At 35.2% G+C, this 24176-nt stretch overlaps 1 protein-coding gene and 1 pseudogene across 1 annotated transcript; both read left to right on the forward strand.

Moving 5' to 3' along the window:
• Positions 1 to 2380: 2380 nt before the first annotated feature.
• Positions 2381 to 8015, forward strand: LOC114313843 (glycine-rich RNA-binding protein RZ1B). The gene is made up of 3 exons (XM_028260250.2): positions 2381 to 2570; positions 2669 to 2791; positions 7042 to 8015. The coding sequence occupies exons 2-3, from the start codon at positions 2681 to 2683 to the stop codon at positions 7768 to 7770; spliced, it is 840 nt and encodes a 279-aa protein (XP_028116051.1). The 5' UTR covers positions 2381 to 2570; positions 2669 to 2680; the 3' UTR covers positions 7771 to 8015.
• Positions 8016 to 12143: 4128 nt separating this feature from the next.
• LOC114313844 (protein NUCLEAR FUSION DEFECTIVE 4-like) lies at positions 12144 to 15035 on the forward strand (annotated as a pseudogene).
• Positions 15036 to 24176: the final 9141 nt, after the last annotated feature.

Here is a 24176-nt window from a genome sequence, read left to right on the forward strand (position 1 = left end):
CAATTTTCTTTGCGTGGATTGTGTTGATAATCACCACTAAATATGCATTATAAAAAAAAATATTTAACCATTGATAGTTATGAAATTTACATTAGTTAAAACAATATATATACATATATGTCAAAAACATCATTTCTTCAATGTACAAAAAAAAAAATTGAAGGGTCATTCCTTATTACATTGTGTACATTGTCTTCATTTCACTAGTATGCTTTCACTATTATACTTTTAGTTCTTCTTTTGGTGATATTTCAATTGGTTCTGTCCATGACCGGCCAATTTCGGTCGCAAATCTCTCTATGATTTTCTATCCTCGTGAACCTTACGTCTTGTTTTGACAATGTTGAGCTGATAGGTTCATGGTTGCTATATTGTCTCATTATGTAGCAAATGAAGAGGCCACAATCCACACTGCATACAAATTATAGGTATAGTTAGTTTTAAGAAATATTCAAATTAGATTATCTTATTTATAGAGTTTCTGTTTCTTACTTGGTGTTTACGGTGTTTTGCTACTTTTACGTTTCGTCATTTTTAGACAATGAAAACATAAAGATGTCAACATTAAATCCTAGAGAAATTTACAGACAACAAAAGAAAATAGAACATAACAAACACACACAAAGGAGAAAAGTGATGTGGTCGGAGAAAATTCAAGAATGGAACAAACCAAACATATACCAGAGAAAATTACACATGGCAAGCCAGGAGAAATTACATATATGCCAGAGAAAATTAACAAGGCAAGCTAGAGAAAATATGCATTTCATAACATAAAAATCCCAGAGAAATTTACAGACAACCAAAGAAAATAGCACATGACAGACACACACAAAGGAGAAAAATGATGTGGCCATAGAAAATTCAAGTGTGGAACAAAATAAACATATCAGAGAAAATTGCACATGGTAAGCCAGAAAATATTACATATATGCCAAAGAAAATTAAACAAGGCAAACTAGAGAAAATGTCATTCCATAATATGAAAATGCCAGAGAAATTTATAGACAACCAGAGAAAATTGAACATAACAGACACACACAAATGAGAAAAGTGATGTGACCAGAGAAAATTCAAGAATGGAACAAAATAAACATACCAGAGAAAATTACACATGGTAAGCTAGAGAAAATTAAACACGTGTGTATTCCATAATATGAAAATGCCAGAGAAATTTACAAACAACTAGAGAAAATGAAACATGACAGAACCACACAAAAGAGAAAAGTGATGTGGCCATAGAAAATTTAAGAATAGAACAAAATAAACATACCAGAGAAAATTACGCATGGCAAGCCAGAGAAAATTACATATATGACAGAGAAAATTAAACATGGCAAGCCAAAAAAAATATGAATTCCATAATATGAAAATGCCAGAGAAATTTATGGAAAACCAGAGAAAAATATGGAATAACAAGAAACAAATGAGGGAATAAACATGCCAGAAAAAATTCAAAGAAAACACATAGATTAAGCAAATACCAGAGAAATTCAAATGACAGAGAAATTTACAGACAAAATCACACAAACATCTTCAAGAATAAGTTCGAAACTTAGAGAAATAACATTTTTCAAATTCATGTAGGTTTTTATTACGAAATTGAAATCCTAATTAATGGAAGGTTAGTCAACTGTGTTTCGGAGAAAAACTAGTTGGATTGGAGAAAACTTACCAGAGTGATGATGAAAACCCTAATTTCGAACTGAAATGGCTTAAGATGAAGATGCAATGAGATGACGATGAACAATGAAAACGGGTCAGAGAAATTTGTGAGGAACGAATTGAAAAGAGTTTGGCAGAAGATAATGAAACCGTAATGGCGACAGTGAAGATGATAGTGAAACCCTAATTCTCATGTTCTCTTACTCATGAAAATGGTTGGATGTTTGGAATGAATTGAGTCGTCGGAATGCAATCGAGTTGAGCATTCTATGTTGATCTGTGAAGGGTATTTTGATCCAAAAAAAAAATTAAAAACGCGATTGTCGTTAGTGAGGGACCTGAGACATCATTCCTATTTTTGGTGTCCTTTATGCTGTAAATTACTCTTATTAGGGACCTTAAAAAAAATTCCCCTTTAGGAAGATAGTTGAGTTTTTTTTGTGGTTGAATGTGATATTTGTGAGAGAAAAAGTGAACTGATTATGGGATTTAATGTGATATTTTGTTTGGATTTATTTATTTTTTTATTTTGTAACTACTTTGTCTTTTAGTGAAAAAAAAAAAAAAATCACAAAAAAATCTTTCCCAAACACTAAAAAATTTTAGGAAATAAAATAAGATATATTGTATTAATTTTTAGTTTAAGAAATAAAATGAAAAACGGTGATAGTTGGGGGGTAAAGTGTAATTTGCGGTACTACTTGAAAATGGTTTCAATGTTGGAAAACAAGGAAACACGTGTTTAGAAAAAGCACAAAGCCAAACAGGCCTTTACTCCTTTGCATATTGTTCGTCTTCTTCTAAACTAGGGCTTATTCGGAGGTCACACACTAGACAACAACACCAACAATCGATTCAAATTACAAGGCGGGCTCAAAGCAAAACCGCCAAATCGCAGAAAAACTGTAAGCAATTCCCTCTGTTTCACTTCTTTTTCATGTATATATATTTGTATCTGTTCGAAGGGTCTCTGTGTTTGAAATTGTTAGTGTTTTTGGTTTAGGGTTTGTAATTGATGGCTGGGAGAGAAGAAAACCGTATATTTGTTGGAGGGTTGGCATCGAAAACCACAGAAAGGCACCTCGAAGATGCATTTCGTCGTTGCGGAAAGATCGTTGAGTCTTTGGTAAGTTTTTTTTCTATATTTCTTGTGAAATAAATGTCGATCATCTGTGTTTGTGTTCGTAAAATGGGCTTGGAAGAATGGGATTTTCGAAATGAAGCTCATTATCTTCCAGTGTATGTGTTTTGTTTGATAATATATTGGTGTATAGACTTGGAGCAAATTAGGATTTTTTTATCCTTTTGTTTTATGAACTTTTATCTTATATGTGGAGGGAATCTTGGGGTTGGGTTTTGTGTAATTTGTTCATTTGTTATTGAAAATTGACATGGTTGCCTTCTCAGTTTTGTTATTTTTTGAGCATTGATGTTACAAGTGGGGTTAAAAAAACACTGGTTATTATTGTGAGGGAAAACAGAGAGGATAAGGAAAAAAGAAAATGACAAGGAATTTTGAAGATAGTTCATGACTTGCAAAGAGGTTTATGACAGAGTGTTGCATACATTTTTTATTATGGAAATTCAAGATTAGAAATATGAAAACAAAAATGATGATCAATTGATATGTTGAACGGTGCAAAGTGACAAAAATGGTGCTGAAGTGACCAGCAAAGAATCAAAAGCGATAATTTGAAAAGAAATGGTAAAACATATAGTACATCTTAGTATTTATGTTTCTTACAATGAAAAAAAAAAAAAAAAAAAAAAAAAAAAAGAGTGAGAGAGAGTACTATTTGTTGAATGTCATTTGCTCACCCAAAGTTAGTCAGGAAGGGATAACTAAACTGTGAAAGTTATGCCGAGTGAATTAACCTTGAAGAAATAATTTCTTATCAATGATATAATTTTAACACGAAAATCTCTATGTCAGTGAGCACAAGGTGACATAGTCAATGTTTTGACAATAATGAAGATTTCAATAGGTGTATGAGTTATATCTGTGTATGTAAATAGATGCAGTAACGTTTTAAGATTGAATATCTATCAATACTCTTGACATAGGGTATATTGAGGGTTTATTGACTGCATTATAGCAATGAGAAGAGTCCTGAGTCAGCTTGATATGCATTTTCCTAGATCATAACTAATGTTAGGTTGTAAAGTAGATATGGGCATGGGTCTGCACACTTGGCTGTTATGGAGTACTGATAGATGTAGAACTCTACACAATGCTTCCACATGGCTAAAAGTGGCAGCAAACCTATTGATGGCTATGTTCCTCTCTCCCTCTCTCTCCACTTATATCATGCATTGGCTGTGTTGGTTTTCCGACATCCTCTCTTCAGTTATACATCTCTCTTCTGTCTTCCCTTTTACAACATTTGTCAATATTGTTTTCTTCTGTTCTTCTCATGCCGATTATAGTATCTAAATATGGATTATATATGAGGTTGTTGGTCACTTAGGTTCCACCTACTCAGGAGAGCTCTGTTATATTCATGCTTCAGTCAGACATTTTCTTTTTAGTGTTATATAAGCTGAGGAGGAATTTTTCAACAACTGACATGTAGACATGTATCATGCATGGAGTTTGCAGACAACAGCTACAATTAAATACCAGGTTGTCTGATCACAAGCACCGTCTGTTAGGATGATATTTGTTCACCATGAGAGTTTAAGTTTGAGGTCCATCAAGTAATTACAGTATGTGTATATTTGATCCAATGTTGTGGTTGTGAGGCTGTCAGCTGATTATATATCATCATATGTTGTAGCATCATTTGTGCTAGGAAGATGCCCTTTATTTGTCATATAATTGTACCTTTTGTGTTCCCCGATGAGGGAAGAGTGGCTTAAATTGGTTGGTAATTTGCCTGTGCGTATCAATTGTTTAACATTGTCATCTGTTACAACTCAGTAAACGGATCGGATTTCCCATTTTATTTGGGATACCTGAGCATGCTGAATTATGAATCACAAAAACAAAAGTTGTGACTGTGCATTATGAATATAGTCGTTCAATAAGTGGTTGTTCTTTGTGGTTTCAATAGATATTGAAACCCGATGTTTTGTTTCACTGCCCTTGTTAGGGTTTGGTCTGTTTGTTTCTTTTTTTGCTATAATGGAATGTCTTTTGATAGCCAACAAGAAGTCTTCTTAGAGTATGCTATGTTGCAGTTTCGTGATTCAGCTGGTATTCATTGCATTGAATTGTGAAGACTGTTTGGAAGAGTGTTTGAGATGAATTATTCACACTTGAATTAGTGCCTGTAACTTCTGAGTTCATATTTGTATATTTGCTTGAGAATATGAGGGAAGATAATGTACCTGTTATGTTAGAAAAGAGATTATGGTAGAAATTTTTTCTGCCAAGGGCATAGTAAGTGAAAAAATACTTATGGGAGTTGAAACTAAGCATATATCTGGAGTTTCTGAAATAGGCAACCTTGCAAACTTTCTTTGTAATGAGGTGCGGGGCTTTTTCCTTTCTGTTCCCATGCTAGATTTCACTTCTAACCCTTCATGAAGTAGTTAGGAGACCTACAATTGTGCTAATAATGCCAATGATATCTGTAGTCATGATATCAGATTGTTTATGGCATCGAAAATGTTATGCAACAACCTTCATGCTTGTCCAACCTTATATCTCGTTCAAGCATTTTTTTTTTTTTTTGCCTCGTCTGTTGGCAGTTCATCTTTTTTCCTTAGTTTTTGCTGTATTTTAGAAATTTTGGCTTGTTGGGGTTACTAGCAACATAACAGCACCAGGGTTGCTCTTTTTTTTTACGAGGTTATGGGAGATGATTGATGATGTAGTCTTATTGATGTGGATTATTGCAGTTTGAAGTGGCAGTTGGTGTAGTGTAGCCATGTAGATTTGTGTGATTACAGTTTGAAGTGGTGGAGAACAAGATTTGTTGCTGTCTTGGTTCCATAAGTTCGGATGATTTGTTGTTTTCAGAGTCAGCATAGCTCCAGAGTTGTAATTTTAAAGTTGTAGGATGTTTAACTAAGTGGTGTTTTCTAATCGTCACCCTAGATTCTGTACCTGCTATTCTAGTAATAATCCCTTTTTTGTCTGGGACTCAATTTCATTGTTAAATTGCTGGCTGTAAATAGTTAAAGTACTTTATGTTGATATGGATGTATATCCTGCCGGTAAATATGTTTGTGAATTGGGGTTTATGAAGTACAAGGTTTCTTGGATTGATCAATCATCTGTGCACGAGCAAACGACATCTAATATTTGACGAAAGTTTGAGCTGATTTTTGTGCATATATTATAGAATGAAATAGAGGGGTTGTGAAGAAGGAACAAATAGTTGTTTGAGACGTGTTTATTCGGTTCATATTATGGATGAAAAAGTGCGCAGTTCTGTTATTGTAATGTTCTAGGTGTGAGTCATTTGCTTATAAACAGATCTCTGTGATGATGTGTGTTGCTTTCAAACTTCCAGTCTAGGTGCCTACCTTGCTTCAGGATATATTTAGCAACATCATGGTCCTCGGATTTGAATGGCATAATGGTTCAAACATCTCCACTGTTGGAGTCGTTATCATTTCCCATTTTGAGATCAAAATCAGATTAAGTTCTAGCACAAATTTATGGGAATTAAATATAGGGAGGGGTTCTGTTATACTAACCTGTGCTTGATGTACTTAGATTGAGGGAGTAATGAGATCAGAAGTTATGTATTTGTATTAGCCTTTCAGTCAGCATGGAGTCCTGCCAATTCTGCCATTTTTAGGTAAGAAGTAAGAATTATCAACTTGGACAGTCCGTTCTGAATTAAGTTGTTTTGTCCCTTATCCCTTAATCATGATTTTGTGTGAATATAGGTTGAATATTTTACAATAACAAGTAATTTTGGCCATTCATCTTAATCATATTATCTTTATTATTTTTGATTCAGTGGTCTACATATCAAAGGATAGAGGAATGAGAAATTAGGTTCTCCACATTCGAAGTTGTTAATTCGCGAGACCTGAGGGCATAATGTCTTAATTTCTAATTTTAGTGACATTATGAGATAATATAACATTGAGATGATCCCTAGATAGAGTTCAAATTACACATCACATGTTCTTAAAATTATTTTGAAGAAAATATTTTTAAAAAGGCAGTCATTTGTAAGCTACACTTTTCTACAATTCTATTATTTTCTTGCAGAGTTTTTTCTACTACTATTTAACTTTTGCTCGTTGAATCCACATGGGATATCCACATGGGATTCGTTTGTGATTTTGCCTGCTATAAATATAAAATAATTTCTAGGCATTCTGGTAGACTGAAATCTTTCAGAAACAGTGTGTTTCTCAACATTGCAAACGACTGATTTTATTTGATAAGACTAATATTTGTGATTGTTATAGATCATGGTGGAAAGAGATACTGGTCGTCCTCGTGGATTTGGATTTGTAACCTTTGCAGATCGCCGGGCTATGGAAGATGCAATCAGGGACATGCACGGTCGGGAATTGGACGGTCGAGTCATCTCTGTGAACAAGGCACAGCCAAAAATGCGCAGTGAAGATCCAGGCTATGGCAGAGAACTCATGTCAGGTGGTAGGGACAGTTATAGAGGAGGAGGAGACAAGCCAGTTGGGCGATCAGACTGTTTCAAATGCGGTCGTCCAGGCCATTTTGCTCGGGAATGTCCTTCAGCTGGTGGTAGCAGCGATCGGTTCTCTTCACATTCTAGGTTTGGCGGCGGCGGCGGCGGTGGTGGTAGTGGTCATGGTGATCGATTTGGTGGGCTGGAACGTTATGGTGATCGATTAGATGGGGGACATTACGGAGACAGGGATCGTGTGGATACCAGAGACAGCAGGTATGGGACCCGTGATCGCTACAGCCATGACAGGTATGCACCACCTGTAGGTGATCGCTTTGCGGGTGATAGGTTTATGGACCGGGAGCCTCAAAATGGGCATGGCAAAGATAGGGTTTTTAGTAGGGATGAAGGCCCAAGAGTTGGCAGTGATAGGTATGAAGGCGGGGGAGGGCCAACCCGTTATGAGAGAGGAAGTTATAGGGACAGGCCTGGTCCTTATGATCGCCCTAGAAGGAGCGGTCATCCATCTTCCTACGACCGGTACTGAGGCCTGGCACAGTTGTTTTTGTTTTCCAGTTCATTGATGGATGTTTGTTTTACACCAGCTAGCTACTTGGTGCTTAGCATTCGAATTTGGGCAGTTTGTTGATGAATGTGCAAGCTAACATTGCTTTCTTTTCGCTGATGAATGTATTCGGAGATGATCTCTTGGCTTATGATTTAATTACTTGTTCAGTGAGCAGGGTGTTTTAGACCTGGCAATTGTGAAAAGCTGTGATGATTTTTCGGCTATTATTTGAGTGTCATCTCTTTACTGGCTCTCTCGACCCATCTGGTTCATGTATCTTGCTGCGATGATTTTTAACTAGGCAGTTAACCAGCTGTTTCTGTACATTTTTAACCTTGGTAACTGTTGGCTCAGTAGCTTACTCTGCATTTGCAAGGATGTGGTTCAACAGGGTTTTGTTGAGGAATGCAGTATTAACAGCATTGCTTTGATTCTCTTCTCTGTCGATTCATGCGAGTTCATGACAGTAGAGATGATGAGTCTGACTGAAATATTTTGTTGATGCTTCTCTACAGTTGTTGTAGCCCTTTTTAACTTCCCTTCGATGAGCAGCAATGATAATGAACGATGGCAGGGAATGGTTTGATTAATTCCACGTATGGAATATAAGGTATGGGGTATTGCCAATGCCCCTAGGGTGGTTCGAATCAAGTGAAACCAAAGGCATGTGTTAGCACCCGAGATATGAGTTTGCTTTCTCTCGCAACAAGACTAGGTCTAAATCAAAGCGTCTTAGAAAACAGCCCAGTAGCTCATGGTCTCTGTTTTTTTGGGGACTGGGCACTGAATACCATAGAAATATTGATTTGAATCATGGCTTCTCTTTTGAAAACTACAGTTGTGAAACTTTGTTTATATGGTATGGTATTTTTCATGAAAATATCATTTTATTTGTTAAAAGTTGGATGATAATTTTGACCTTGTTATTTGGTTTCATGATGGTTGATTTTCTAAATGGAAAGCATCTACTAGAGAGGCCTAATAAGTAAATTACAAATTCTTGGACCTCAATCTGGAAATGACAGGATTTTCTTTTCTTGTAAACATCGATGAGGAAACTAAGGCCTTGTTTGAATAGTGGTTGAAATAGTCAAAAAATTATTATAAATAGTCACATTATTCTCTTTATTTTTTTACATATTTTTTTTTAAAAAGTTAAAAAATTAACTAAAATAATTAATTTCTAAATGAGCCTTAAAATTGTGATTTAGTAATATAAAATCTAGATAAATTATTTGATAGTTTCAGAGTAAAGTACATTGTAACACATAGAGGGTGCTTTTAACACCAAATGAGATTAATGTGCCGATATTATTTTTCATCCAATCCATTGAGGTGTGGGTTAAGTTGCATCTATTTTTCTGCTACTAGCGTTTTTATTATTCTTAAAACACCATATCAACTTGTTGAATTAGTATTTGAGATTTACTAAATAATTGCTCTTAAATATACTAAATCAAAATATCAAATAAATTCTCTCTCCTTCCTTACAATATTTATTTGTAAAATGATGGGAAATGTACCCCAAAAAAAAAAAAAAATTATTTCAGAAATTTTTTTTTTTTTACTGATACGTGAAATAAGTTCTTATTACATAAGTGTTAGAAGAATATATTTATTTAATAAAATTAATTGTAGCGAAATTTATTATTTATTGTCAACTATTATTCTTTTTACCCGTCTTCCAACAGGTAATACACTACATAAGATCTGGATTCTCCACCCACAACCACCTATCTTTTGATGGTCGCGACAAGATACAATAGCCGGCCATCAATAACTTGGATAAGCAAAATAACAAGCACGGATGCAACATAATATGTATACATCTTATATTTTTTTCTGCAACATTTTTATACACTATGTTTTAATATGTACATTTTATATTTTTATCTGCAACATGTGTATACATTTTGTTTTTATCAAGTACTCTGTTTTCTCTTCCTTTTTGTTTTTTAGCTTTTGGTCGTTTTGATAATAGCCAAATGACGATCAAAATATTTATTGTTCACAAATATAGTATTGTCTGTGGGCTTTCTAGTAACAGATCTAATCATATATAGGAGACCTTTGCCATATAAAATGTTACACTTGCAAGATTTTAAAAACAAAATGAAATGAGTATTGTGTTTGGTTTTTCTTGGTACTCACAGCAAGAGAATCTTCTTTTTTTGGATAAGCAAGTCATATTATAACCAAAAAAGAAAGATATATAATGAAATTCAATACACACCTTTTGTAGGGAGAATAAACATAAACAAAAATAAACTACTCCTTCAAAAGAAACAAACTAAGCCTATAGACGACAAATACAACATACACAACAAAGGATTCAAAATTTTCCTCTAGCACTCTTCAAGTAATGAAGTTTCGTTTTGAGTTTTCTTCTGTTATCTTCCTTTGTAGTCTCCCCATTAATGGGATCACTTGGAGATGGACTCCCTCTATTTTTTAGGCTCTTCGTTTGACACAACAACTCTTGATTTAATTCTCCATTCCCCAACTCTCCCATATCACATGATTCAAGGACATCAAAAGTATTAGATGTTGATGGAGTGAAACGTTGTGTCTCTCCCTCTTTGTTTATCACTGTCGTTGAACCTTGCCCATTATCTCTCCCTTTTTTCTTCACCACTTCCCACTTAGTTGGAACTTGTATGTTAGTCTCCTTGACTCTCCACTCTTGTTTGGAAGATGGAGGGTTCAAAGTCTTTGGCTTTTGAGAGCACAAATTAGTGGTATGACCAAAAGTCTTACAAACATCACACTTTTGAGGCTTCCATGGAACCTTAACTTGAATCTCATATGGATCACCATAACCAAGATTTATTTTGAAAGACTCAGGGATCTCTTTATTTGCTGGCACTTCAACACATATTCTCACAAACGTAAGTCTGCTTCTCTTGAACGTAGGCTCATCCAAATAAAAGAGGAGTTCCCATGATGCTAGCAATGTAACCCAAACCTTCTTCAGTCCAAAGCTCCAAAGGAACATTATACAATTTCACCCACAACGGTAAACTCGAAAATTCACACTTTGTTAGTTTTAGTCCAGGTTGCCATTTTTTAACAACAATCAATTTAGCCCCAATGTAATAGGGGCCATCTTCCAAAATTTTGTCTATAGCCTCTTCACTTTTTACTTTAAAAATAAAAAACCCATTATCAATGGAGACAACATCTTCAAGAAAATTTCCCCAAAGTTTCTCTGCCCAAGTTTTCACATAATGGAAAGAGAATATTTTATCAATGAAGTATCCAACCAAGGCATTTTCCCAATGAGAAAAGCCTTTTTTTGAGATCTCTATAGGGACATTGTACATGCCATCTACTAGGTTCTCAATCTTATGGGCACCTATTTTATACTTCACTTTTGACACCTTGTTAATCTCTTCTTTAAGTAAAGAGCTCCAAGCTTGTAGAGGCTTACCTGATATAGCAGTTGTATCACCATCAAGACATTCACCCTTGCCAGATTGTGTGTCTTCCATATGTAGTTCAACCAAATCCTCATTTCTACAACTCGCACATTTTCAACACTCTTCTGTTGCTTGGTGCCAATTACTTTTCTCCTTTGATCAACACTGGGTGAGCCAAGTTTATTTGTCATTATCATTTCATTTGCCGCTAGTGGGGAAACAATGGCCAATTTTGGCCACTGCTCAAGATCAGTTAGCACTCTAGTTGGTGTGTTCCATGCATTAGGTGTTTGATGCTGCTTTGATGATTGCTCAGTTGAGGCTTGCATTTCCACATTCAATTGCAACCGTGGTGTACCAAGATTTCCACACAAACATAGATCGACACAATCACACTCAATTGAGCTATCCTCCGATTCCACATCCCTTAAACCCCTTTTGTTTTCATTCGAGGGCCCTTGCCATGGTCCCACAAAATCTCCAGATATGAGAAATTTGGGGCTCCTCAGATGCGTGTAGACCTGCGGGGGAGTACAGCAGGCATCTCATCGTAGATATTTGAGCATCCACCTGATTATCAAACTCTTGCAAGGAGACCTTGGTTGATTTGCACTTAGCAAATTTACATTTTGATTTACTCTTCGCTAATTTGCTCTTAGCTAGTTTGCCCTTCTTCATTGACAGCTTGCTGCCTTCTCTGTCTCTCTCTTTGTCCCTCTGTCTCTCAGCAAGAGAATCTTTATTTATAAATGATCAAATGTCATCTATCCATAATTCTCAACATAACTCTGCACATTATAGTGTTAACAAATCATGACCATAGTCAACCTCAGTTCTTCCACTACCACCAGTGGTGGCTGGACAAAAACAAGGATCTTTACCTCCCATCTACTCACCAGCCGGTGGTTCATGGTTTTTGCCTCCCTCATAATCATGTCCGTCAACGGTGCAACCTACATGTTTGGCCTCTACTCTGGCGACATCAAATCCTCACTTGGTTATGACCAAACCACCCTTAACTTGATCAGCTTCTTCAAGGACTTAGGTGGCAATCTCGGCCTCATATCGGGTCTAATCAATGAGGTGATGTTGTGAACTATCTTGTATTTACTGTACACTCATAATATTGTAAAGGGGATTTTATGGCCCCTTTGTAGGATTTTAGGTTCCGTTTGTTTTCAGAGATAGAATGGAAGGGGTTCATAGTGAGGGAATTAATAGTGAGGGGATTGTTAGTAAGGGGATTGATAGTGAGGGGATTAATAGTGAGGAATTATTAAATTATTTTTATATAAAATAATAAAAAAAATAAAAATAAATAAAAAATTAAACATTATATTTAAAAAAACATTCCCAATATAAAAAAAATAAAAAAATTTCTAATTTTCTCACTATTTTTCTAATACCATCTCTACCTCCTCCTTACCAATCCCCCTTCCTCCTCCTTACTAATACCAAGAGATTACTAATCCTCTCCCTATCTCTCAAAACAAACACTCCATTCTCAATTCCCTCCTCACTGCCAAACCCAATCCCCTCCCTATAACCCCAAACAAACCCCCTCCTCACTACCAAACCCAATCCCCTCCCTATAACCTCAAACAAACGGGGCCTTAGAGTGGTACAGAAAAGAGAGCTACAGATTTGTTCTTGTAATCCTTATTACAGATTTTGAATTTTTTTTCTCTCTTGTGGATATTGGCATTCTATCAAACCACGTATATTCTGTGTTCTTGTGTTTTCTGTGTGTGCTTGATCTTTTATTTACTGCTTTGTTGTGTGATTGAAACCACGATTTTGCATATCAGGTCACACCGCCGTGGGTGGTTCTCCTCATTGGCGCTGCCATGAACTTCTCCGGCTACTTCATGATATGGCTCGCAGTCACTGGCCGCACAGCCAAACCCCACGTCTGGCAGCTCTGTCTCTACATATGGATCGGTGCCGATTCACAGGCATTTGCCAACACAGGCTCTCTCATCACCTGCGTGAAGAATTTCCCACAAAGCCGAGGCATAGTTTCAGGCCTCTTGAAGGGGTTTGTCGGGCTGAGTGGTGCTATCATGACACAAATCTACCATGCTTTGTATGGAAACAATTCAAAGTCCTTGATTTTCCTGATCGGTTGGCTTCCGGCGGTGGTTTCGATTGTGTTTCTTCCGACGATTCGACTAATGAAAGTTGCTAGAAAAGAAAATGAGCACAAGATTTTTTACAATCTTCTTTATGTGTCTCTTGGGCTTGCTGGTTTTCTTATGGTTATAATTGTTGTACAAAGTAGGCTTGGATTTTCCAGAGCTGAGTATGGTGGAAGTGCTTTGGTTGTGTTTGTTCTGCTATTTGCTCCACTTATTGTTGTCATCCAAGAAGAGTTCAGAGCATGGAAGAGCCACAAACAAGCGTTGAATGATTCCCGTCCTCCCCAACTAGTCATGGTCTCTGAAGACAGTCAAGGATCCTCTATCCCCAAATGCCCCTGTCCCTCTGTCCTAAATTATTTACAATCATTGAATCATGTGAGAATCTCAAGACATGAGAATCTAGAGACTTATCCAGTGGTTGTAAATGTTTTAGGACATGAAATAGAGAAATTTGGAGATAGAGGATACCTGGCCATTGAAAACCTACCGAGAGCTGAATTTGAATCAGCACAACCACCACAAGTAGCACAATTGGAGTTGCTACCGACATTTGGAGACACAGGATCCTCAGCCATTGAAACTCACCTGCAGTACAATTTGAATCAACACCACCATCACAGGTGGCACAATTGAAGTCTATGCAGATATTTAGAGACAGAGGATCCCTGGCCACTATGGCCACTAACAACCCACCTGCAGTTGAATTTAAATCAGCACCACCACCACAGGCGGCACAATTGGAGCCGCTACCGCCATCCCCAAGACCTCCTACAAGTCTACAAAATCCAGAATCTTGCATAAACAGTATTTTCAAGCCACCCCAAAGAGGTGAGGACTACACCATTTTACAAGCAGTTTTCAGCATAGACATGTTAGTCCTCTTCATATCAGCCTCCTGTGGGCATATGGAACTACCTCGGAAGAGTAGTGTCCGGCTTCTCGTCGGAATTCCTCTTAACAAAGTACTGCCTCTCTCGCCCCCTACTCTTCACAGTCATACCCCTCATTTCTTGTCTCGGGCACCTTCTCATTGCCTTAGGCATCCCCAACTCTCTCTACTTCGCTTCAGTCATAATCGGATTCTGTTTCGTTGCCCAATGGCCATTGTTGTTTGCAATTGTATCAGACATTTTTGGGCTTTAATACTATTCAACTTTGTTTCAATTTGGTGCAGTGGCAAGCCCAGTTGGGGCTTATCTTCTGAATGTGAAAGTGGCTGGTCAGCTCTATGACAAAGAGGCTTTGAAGCAATTGGGTGCTAAAGGGCTTGAAAGGCAATTAGGGCAGGACTTGACATGTGTTGGTGTGAAGTGTTATAGATTGTCTTTTGTTATTATCACTGTGGCAACCTTGATAGGGTGTTTTGCTTCTGTTGTTTTGGTGTTTAGAACAAGGAAGTTTTATAGAGGGGATATATACAGGAAGTATAGAGAGGAGGTTGAGGTGGTGGGGATGGAGGTGGGTTTGGCTGGCACCCCGGTGGATCAATCTAAATTTGAGCAACGTTAGGAATACAGAACAGATCACATAATGATTTAAACTCGGTTATGGAGGAGTTCACTCTTAAAATAAATCCAAGCCCTAGCACTTTCTTTTTGTGACCAATTCTTTACTTTAATTATGTGTTCTACCTAAATTGATATGTAAGTGAGAATCAGTCCAAGAATTCCGCATTTGTGTCTCCAATACATCAGCAATTGTACAATACACTGAAAATCTCGAAATATAAAAAGGAAAATGAGTGGGAGCACTAATTAGTGTTACCACTAATGATATGGCAGTAGGCCCCACCATGAATGATTTGATGTTTTGGCTTTGGTATTGTATTTTTTTTTTTTTTTTATTGAGTGCCATGTCATTAGTGGTCTTTTTAGAGCTCCAAAATTAGTGGTTTCTATCATTGTTGATATAAAAATCACTGAGGCACAATCCTGTGACATGAGAAGTCGAGTTATTTTTTATTTCCAATTTTATTTTTTGTGGGGACTTCAAACTAACCCAAATTTTAATGGAACAAGCAATAATACAAAAGTAACGAATAATGAAGACAGTGATATAGCAAATAAGCCCCAAATTGAACTAAACTTGATTTGAGCCCATTTGACAATCTAAAGATCTGCAGAATTTTTTTTTTTTATAAATCAATAAGAGATTATTTTTTTAATCTGAAAAGAATTACATTGAAGATACTCAACAAAGAATTTTTTTAAAAACTAATCGATTTTTGTTTTGATAATGATTAATTTCTTGACAACTGAGGTTATTTTGAAGTTGTTGAACTACCGAGTTCTTGAAGTCCAATGGCACGTCTCCAACCCTCTCATATGAGCAATTGCGAATTCAAATCATTGAAGTAGTTTCATTAGTTTGTATCTATATTTGAAAAATGCAACTATTATATAATTTTTGATGAATTTTATTTAGTTTATTTTCTTTTCTATTACGGAGATAAAAAGACAATAGATTGAATGATGTACGGAAGTTTTTAGTAATGAGAATTTCTATCCTTAAACTATGTAATTATAAAAATTAGGAGGTTAATCATTCAATGATTTGATTCAAAATATTTCTCCCCCAAAAATGACATTTTTTTTACCCATTTCAAAATATTTTGCATGGATTTTGATTTGTTTAAAGTTTATTTTCAAATCACATTTCACTCATTCCAAACAATGCCTAAAAACACTCATTAGCATTTGCTTTGGTGATTTTCTAGTGGACATTTTGCTCATTCGCCATCGAATTTACTTAGGGGTGTTTTTGAGAAGTTGGTAAAAAATTGACTTTTTGAATTTTTAACTTATTTTGTCTTTTTGTGAATAAGTTATGTGAGAGGTGATGTGACCCAAAATGGGTAAAAAGCTAGAAGCTGGCTTTTTACAAGTTTTCCAAAAGACTCATTAGTATTTAGTGGCAGCTCCATAATTTTTTACCAAAATAGATATTCAATAACTTACACTTTACAAATCCACTAATTTAAATGTCTCAAGTGGCAGCCCCATAATTTTTTACCAAAACAGATATTCAACAACTTATTACACTTTACAAATCCACTAATTTAAATGTCTCAAATCAAGAGAGAAAAAAATTTCTAATAAATTGATATCATTGTTTTAACAAAACATATATAGATACATTAATTTTACAAATGCTCCCAACGAGATTCTATATTTTTGAAATTATTACATAAGATTCGTTTGGGAAGTGTGTTGGTTTTTTGACTTTTTAGTTTTTTTAGCTATTTTAGCCTGAGACTAAAAAGTCTCAATTAGAAAAGGCTTTTAGCTTTTTAAACTTTTTTTTTTTAGAGAAAGAATATAATAATTATGAGTTGCATGTGATATTTTATCTTATTTAGTTAAAAAACTTATTTTATTTTTTGTGACTAAAATAGGAAAAAAAAAACTCCCAAATTTGGCTTCCCAAACGAAGCCATAGTAATTTTGTTATATATAGTATCAAATATATCATCTTCAAAGCCCTTGCTATTATTAGAAACTACTTGTTCTATTTTGGGACTCTCAGTGCCGACAATGATGGTGGCTATAATAAGCTGATGATAAAAATGCCATGATTGAATTGTCTAAATATCTATCAAATATAAGTAGTCTTTTTATCCTTGATTGTCAAAAAAGAGAACACAACTTGAACAATCATTGGTTAAAATTCAAACTTGTGGATGTGAAGACTAGTAGTAGTAGTCTAGGGTTTGTCAACTCCATTTGTGGGAAGGGTGAGCCAATGTTGGGCCCAAGCTTAAGTTGTTGAAATGGCCATTTATTAGAAAAGTCTTTAGAGTGAAGCATTTGCTTTGGACTTGTATGCTTTCCCATCAAAGATGAATTTATGATGGTTCCTCTCTTTCTTTCATTTTGGGGAATTTTGGAGAAATGTTAGAGATTCTTTAAATATGATTGTTAAATTCATTTTTAATGATGTCGCAAGGAGATTAGGTCTTCAAATGATTTGGTTTTTAAACCAATCAATAATTGATATGAAATAATTTACATCATTTGATATTGGATATACTCGAGGGAACAGGTTTAGAATTCGACCTTCCCTTATTTGCTTTAAAAAGGAAAAGTATTCTCAATTTTTTCAATAAATATTTTTGAGAAATGGAGACTTTATTTACCACATGAATAGACTTAAGAATGTGAAATTTTCCTCAAACTATTAATTTAATCTATTTTGGTCATCAAAATTTTTAGTTTCAACTAATGTGCATTAATTAGAAAGAAAGAACCCAAATTAGTAATTTTTTAACCTAATTTGATGGGCAAAAAAATCATTGCAGAATTTGAATAACTTAAACCGTACAATCAATCACCCATCTTCTTGTTCACTATTTTGAAATGAAAGATGGAGAAGAAGATGAGTGTTTAGTTGTGGGGTATAATTTGTTTAATATAATGTGAGTAAGAAGGTGTCCAAATTGTTATATTTTTGCCCATTAGGTCAGAATTCCACTATTACTAAGTAGGATCAATTGTCTTTAATTGGATCACATGAGAGGAGATCAATCAAGAAATTTCTAAATCACAGCTCTGGATTCCTTGTTGTAATAATATTTTAGGATTTGCAACAATAACTTAATATATCTGCTACATCAGCATTAGCTAAAATATGTTTAGTTAACTAATTGATGGGTTCTGGGAATAATTGAGGCTATAACCAATCAAAAAAAGTTGTTATCCAAATGTATCTCAAGTTATTGTGTCTCTGGTCATAAGAAAGCTAGTTGATACGAGGGATTGACTTAGGCACAATAACCCGATTGAATAAAATTATAAACTAAACCACTCTATCGTTACACTTGATTTGTTTACTTATATATTTTTACTTTGTCAAATAGGATGGAGCAAAAAAAAAATTTAGAGACTAAATAGATAAAATTGATAATTTAAGAATAAATCGGTCAATATCTGAAGTTTAAGTGATAAAATAAAATTATTTTTTTTTTAAATTTTAAAAATAATAAATTAATTAAAATAATCAATTACGTGACAAACCTGTATGATATGGGCCAAAAATTCTCAATATCAAAGCTTGAACAGAAAATTTATGAATTGACTTGCCTCTAAAGTTGCCAACACGCTTGTTTATATATTGTTAGCTTTGACGTGTCAAAGAGGGGGTAGTCCGTGGTGGTCTACTTATCTATGGTTTACATGTGTCCCAAATTATTATTGAGTTCAGGCGGATGTATAAGAGAGATTATTTGGTGATATAAGATTAATACTACACGCCACTTGTTATTTGATATTTGTATGTGATTTTTCAAAATTCTAACAAAAGTATCTCTCTAGGGGTGGTTTGAGTATTTTATTTTATTTTATTTTATTACGACAAACGTGTAAAAATTAAAAAATTAAAAAGGTAATGTCAAAGAAATAAATTAATAAATAACTTATTTAACTTGTTACCAAACTTTAAATTTAAAATTTTAACAAAAAAATTAAGGACACGTTTGGTACAATAGAATGGGTAAATATCCAATCTAACTTTGTATTTCTTTTTTCTTTTTTTGTTTGGTACGCTTATTTAAGTGGAATGACTATTCCAACAAAATATAAAAATGCATATTTATTCCTCCAATCTAAAGAATAGTCATTCTATTCCATCATGGATTTATCATAAAATTTTACTTAAAAAAATATTATTATTTAATTATTACCACCATTCTATTCTCCTACCACTCAATCACCACTGCCACCCCCACTACCACTGCTACCATATTGCCACCACAACTACCACTATCACCCACATTCATGGCCACAGTCACCACACCACCATACTACCACCACTGTACTACTGATGTCGCCAGTATTACCACCACTAATACCGTTGGTCGTCATCGTCACTGCTGCCACCACCACCACCACAACCACCATCACAACCACTACTATTATTGATATCACCACCATCGATGTTGCCGCAGCTACCACCACTACCACTACTACCATTACCACTACTACTACTACGACTCACACCAGCACTTTCACAACCATTAATATTATCCTGATCTATATAAATTTTTAATTTATTTCATTTCATGAGTTTATAATACGTACCAAACATGAGAATAAGAATTCTCATCTTATTTAGAAGTGTAAAAATGGTCCATGGCTCGTTGGCGGCCCGAAGCCCGCCTGTAGCCCAAGGTGGGCCCGGCCTATTTAGGCCCAAGCCCGAGCCCGGCTCAAGCCCATCTGCCCGCTCAAGGTGTACTCAAAAGCTCGGCCCGAGGCCCGGTGTCATAACCCAAACTTGCTCTTAAAAGTTTGGGCATGACCATCTTGAACACTAAGCCTCGAAGTTAAATATCCATCATATTATTACATATGGGGCCTGAACGGAAACAAATATAATATTAAATAAGACAACCATTGAGCTATGTCTACATGCCAGGATCATGACACATTATACCATTTATATACAAATTGAGTCCATACATGAACGTTTATACACAAAAGGGTAGCAACCCATAGGCTAAGCATTAAAACAAACTAAGGCAAGTCATCCAAAGCTAGCAAACATGCCATTTTATGCATACATATATGGGACTTCCCAAAACAAAACAAAAGGGTCCCAATTATAAAATAAAAGCCCATCCAAGTAACTTGACGAAACGAGTCCAACGAAAGGGCTCCTGAAGCCGACATAGGGTTGTTCTCCGCGTTGATCACCTACACACATACATAAACACGGAGTGAGTAAGGCTCAGCGAATAATAGCAATGTAGAGAAGGTAAGTGTATAAGCATAAGAGTTAGAGACTATGCATAATTAGATACAGGTCTCGTTTATGAGCATACTTCACACGGCCTTGGGCCCATAATTAACACAAAACGGCCTCAGGCCCACATGTGATACGAAACGGCCTTAGGCCCAACGCATTACGGAACGGCTTTGAGCCCAACATATCGACAGTTGTCTAGAACAATATAGGGTGGATGGAACATCGGCATGTCTCCATCTCCCCTGGCTTAAGCGCCATTAGTCACATTAAATCCATATCATCATAACATAGGTGGAACATCGACATATCTCCATCTATTTCAGCCTTAGAGCCATGTGTTATAAGTCACAAGCGATTCTTTCAGAACGGCCTTGGGCCCACCTTTGTTAAGAGGTTTTCAATGACTTTAATTCATGATAGTGACATTGTTCAATTATCTCAATTAATTCCAATCACATCGCTGAATTCATAACATATGTTATTCACACGTAAAAGTATGATCATAAGGTAAGCAAAGCATAATATTACACTACTATTACTCACAAGGACGTGGTTGCACGCTAGTCTCTTCCGGTATGCAACCTACACACAACACAAACTTGTAAGCATTCCCCTGTTCCTTAGTCTCTTCTTGTTTATTTACTATTCAATTCGTTAAGTTCCGTTTAATTATACACATTACAGAAGAGTCAAATGGACATTTTAACACATTTAGAGGGTCGAGAAGAGTACAAAAAGTCAACAGAATTTTTCTCCTCAAGCCACACGTGCGGAAGTCTCTAGCCGTACGTGCGAGAAGGTGCATTGTTTTATTTCAGAATGCAATCTTCAAGTTCCCCTGTTTTCCGCACGTGCGGCCATGAGCCCCACACGTGAGGTCGTAGCCTCTGTTTTGAGCAGTCCGAAGTTTAACAAAAATTCAACTTTTCAAGGCATCTCAAGGCTCAATTATAAGCAATATTCCTTCACTATTATAACATATGAACATGTTAAATATGAATTCCATAAGTAATTAGATCATAACCCATGTATGAGCAACACAAACACATAGAAGAAGAGATACAATTTGCAAGATTTGAAGATTAGAAGGTGAACCTTCTTAAACTAATTCAAGCAACCTTTACTTTAAAGTTTAACCCTCAAGTCAAGGAAACATAATAAAACTTGATAATTTCCATGGGTATTTTTCTCATTAAAATTCTCTAATTCAAAACCTTAATCTATATGGGCGAAAAACTTCACTTAAATACTTGAGAACAATCAATTAAGGGTAGTTTTAGAGTGATTAAGTTGCCTACACTTACTTGGAGTTTCAAATCCTTGAATTCTCCCTCAAATCCATCTAGCTCTTAGTTGATTTGCTCTTTTCTCTCTCTCTCTTTCTCTTTTCTTCCTTTCTTTCCTCCAGGAGATATTTTTCTCTTTTTTTTTTTTTTTGATTCTAAGTCCTCTACATTTCTTATAGCTATCAACTTGCTTAAGTCATGAGTCTAAATAAGCTTAATTTGAGAATTGGGCCCAATTAAATCAATTTAATTCATTACGAATCAAATTTTTATAAAATTTCACATTATGGCTTAAAAATCATGGTGATCAAAACTGTAAAGTCAATTTCGGATTATTGCACCTCTAAGGCTTTCAATTTCCAATCCAAAGGTCTCGATTTTAACAGGTTTTTCTTACAACCGACAGATATAATTCCAAAATGGAGATAATGCACATAATTAAACCCAATTTCACGTGGAATTTCACATCAAGCATATAATTACACATATAATTAAAAACTTAAAGCATATAAGAGGGTTGGGTTATTACACCCGGCCAACCCGACCCGCTCGAAGCCTAGTATTATTTTTAATGGAAAATAATAAATTTTTGGTGGAAAAAATTTTTAAAAAAAATTTAAAAATTGTTTAGATTCGCCCAAGCCCGCCCAAAAGCCCGAGTCCAGGCTCAGGCTCAGCGGCCCGCCCCCGAGGCCCAGCCCAGCCCATTGGCCTGCTCAAAGCCTGAATATCTCTAGGCCTGGGCCTAATTTTCTGACCCGTGAGCCGGCCCAACCTAGCCTGATTTTTGGCCGGAGCCCACAAGGCTCGACATGGGATGGGCCGGGCCGGACTGGACCGGACCAAAATTACAACCCTAATCTTATTCTTAAGTTGGCAACCAAACAATGAAAAGAAAATAAATATTCAATTTTATATTTCATTCTTACTCTCATCTCATTTATATTTCATTTCATTCCATCGCACCAAACATGCTATAAGTTTCACCATTTTAATTAATAGCATGTAGCCTTGCCTTAACAAGGCCATATAATTTTTCCATGTGTGTACCATATAGCCTAACCACATGTGGAAGTTAGTTTTGGTTCTATCATCCTCCTTGACCATAGGGTTAGGTCGGTGTTGACTTGGTCATTGAGGCCGTTATATGAGTTGCGGAACCAGTCAGAAACATTCACAGCACGTCGGTAATGAATTGGGATCCTCCCCTTGAGGCCCCTCCTTCATTCCCTCCTTGTAGGGGCTTTCGGGTCCACTTTGAGGCTCAGTTTTGATAATCAGAACCGTTCATATTTTTAGATTTATTCAGTATATCATACCTGTAAAAAATCAAGTTGATCGAATATCATAAAGTATGTGTTCGGAAAACTGTTTATTAAAAAATAGTTTGTAGTCCCAATTTTCTGAACGCATACTTTCTGATATCCGATCAACTTGATTTTTTACAGGTATAATATACTGAATAAATCTAAAAATATGAACGGTTCGGATTATCAAAACTGGGCCTCAAAGTGGACCCGAAGGCCCCTGCAAGGAGGGAATGAAGGAGGGGGCTCAAGGAGGGAATCTGAACTCGTCGGTAATAGGTGATTTGAAGAAGAAAAAAAAAAAAAGTAAATAAATGTAATTTTTTAAAATTCATATTAATATTACTCGTTTTCATAAAGGGGGTGTTTGGCATATTTTAACACATTATTTTATTTGTATCAAATCATCTTTTCACAATATCATTTTAAATACAATTTATATTTTACATTTTTTGATTAAAAAAATTAAAAGATATAGTTATTTAAATCATTTCAAATACTCTCTAAAATAAAAAGAAATAAAGTAAAATGGAAAGAAATAGAGAAAAATACATTTTTCTCATGATTTCTATTTTGAATCTCTCCAAATGTGGAGAGATTGGGAGAGAAATGAAAGTAACTAAATACAGTTTTATTATAATACAAAAACTATCTTTCATAGAAGAAATAAAAATATTGACACCTATAAAAGGTTAATTTAATAATATACCATGATATTATTTCTTTTCTTTTTTTTTTATAGAGCTTAAACAAATAAGATAGAATATAAATCATTATCTTTTCTTTTCTCGCCTATTTATCCAAGTAAAAGAGGTAAAAATCACATTCTTTTCTCTTCTTTTCTTTGCCACTTCAAATTAACATAATTATTTCTTTCCTTTTTCTCTTAAACTACAAAACATAGTGTTACAATGGTATGTTTATGTGAGAAGTTACTAGTGATGGCCAGTTAAAAAGTAAAATAATCTCTAAAGAATAAAAGTATTATATAATACGTTTGTCGTTAATGTATTTGTTAACTGCATTAAGAGTTCGATTGAAAATTAATTATTTTAACTGATTTTTTAATTTTTTATAAAAAATATTTTAAAAAATAAATGAAGTAATATGACAATTTATAACAAATTTTAAATGAGTTAACACACGAGAATGGGAAGGGAGGAGGAGACGGGGGCAGCTCAATCTAGTGGCAGACGACAAATAGAAGGAAGAAAAAGGGGGGGAGTTGAAGAAAGTGAGGGAAAATATTCCGTTAAAATTGATTTGGGATCTAACTAAAATAATATTATATATATTTTTTAATTTCTATCCCAAAAAAAAAAAAAAAAAAATTCTTTGTTCTGATCATAAGGATCAAAAATGGAAAAAAAAAAAATTAAAAAGTTTACTAAACACTAAAAAATAAAAAAATAAGACAAATTACAGAAATAGTTCCTATAGTTTACCCGTGTTTTTATTTTGGTCACTGCACTTCCAAATGTATCAATTTTG

The sequence above is a fragment of the Camellia sinensis genome, chromosome 3 (genome assembly GCF_055761805.1).
Source record: "Camellia sinensis isolate YWXY chromosome 3, ASM5576180v1, whole genome shotgun sequence".
NCBI classification, from domain to species: Eukaryota; Viridiplantae; Streptophyta; class Magnoliopsida; order Ericales; family Theaceae; genus Camellia; species Camellia sinensis.

What these genes read in the sequence shown, in the direction of transcription:
- LOC114313843 (XM_028260250.2), top strand. Translation starts at nt 2,681, where the DNA reads ATGGCTGGGAGAGAAGAAAACCGTATATTTGTTGGAGGGTTGGCATCG. An exon ending in GAAAGATCGTTGAGTCTTTG is followed by an intron (nt 2,792 to 7,041) that starts GTAAGTTTTTTT and finishes TGATTGTTATAG; the next exon opens with ATCATGGTGGAAAGAGATAC.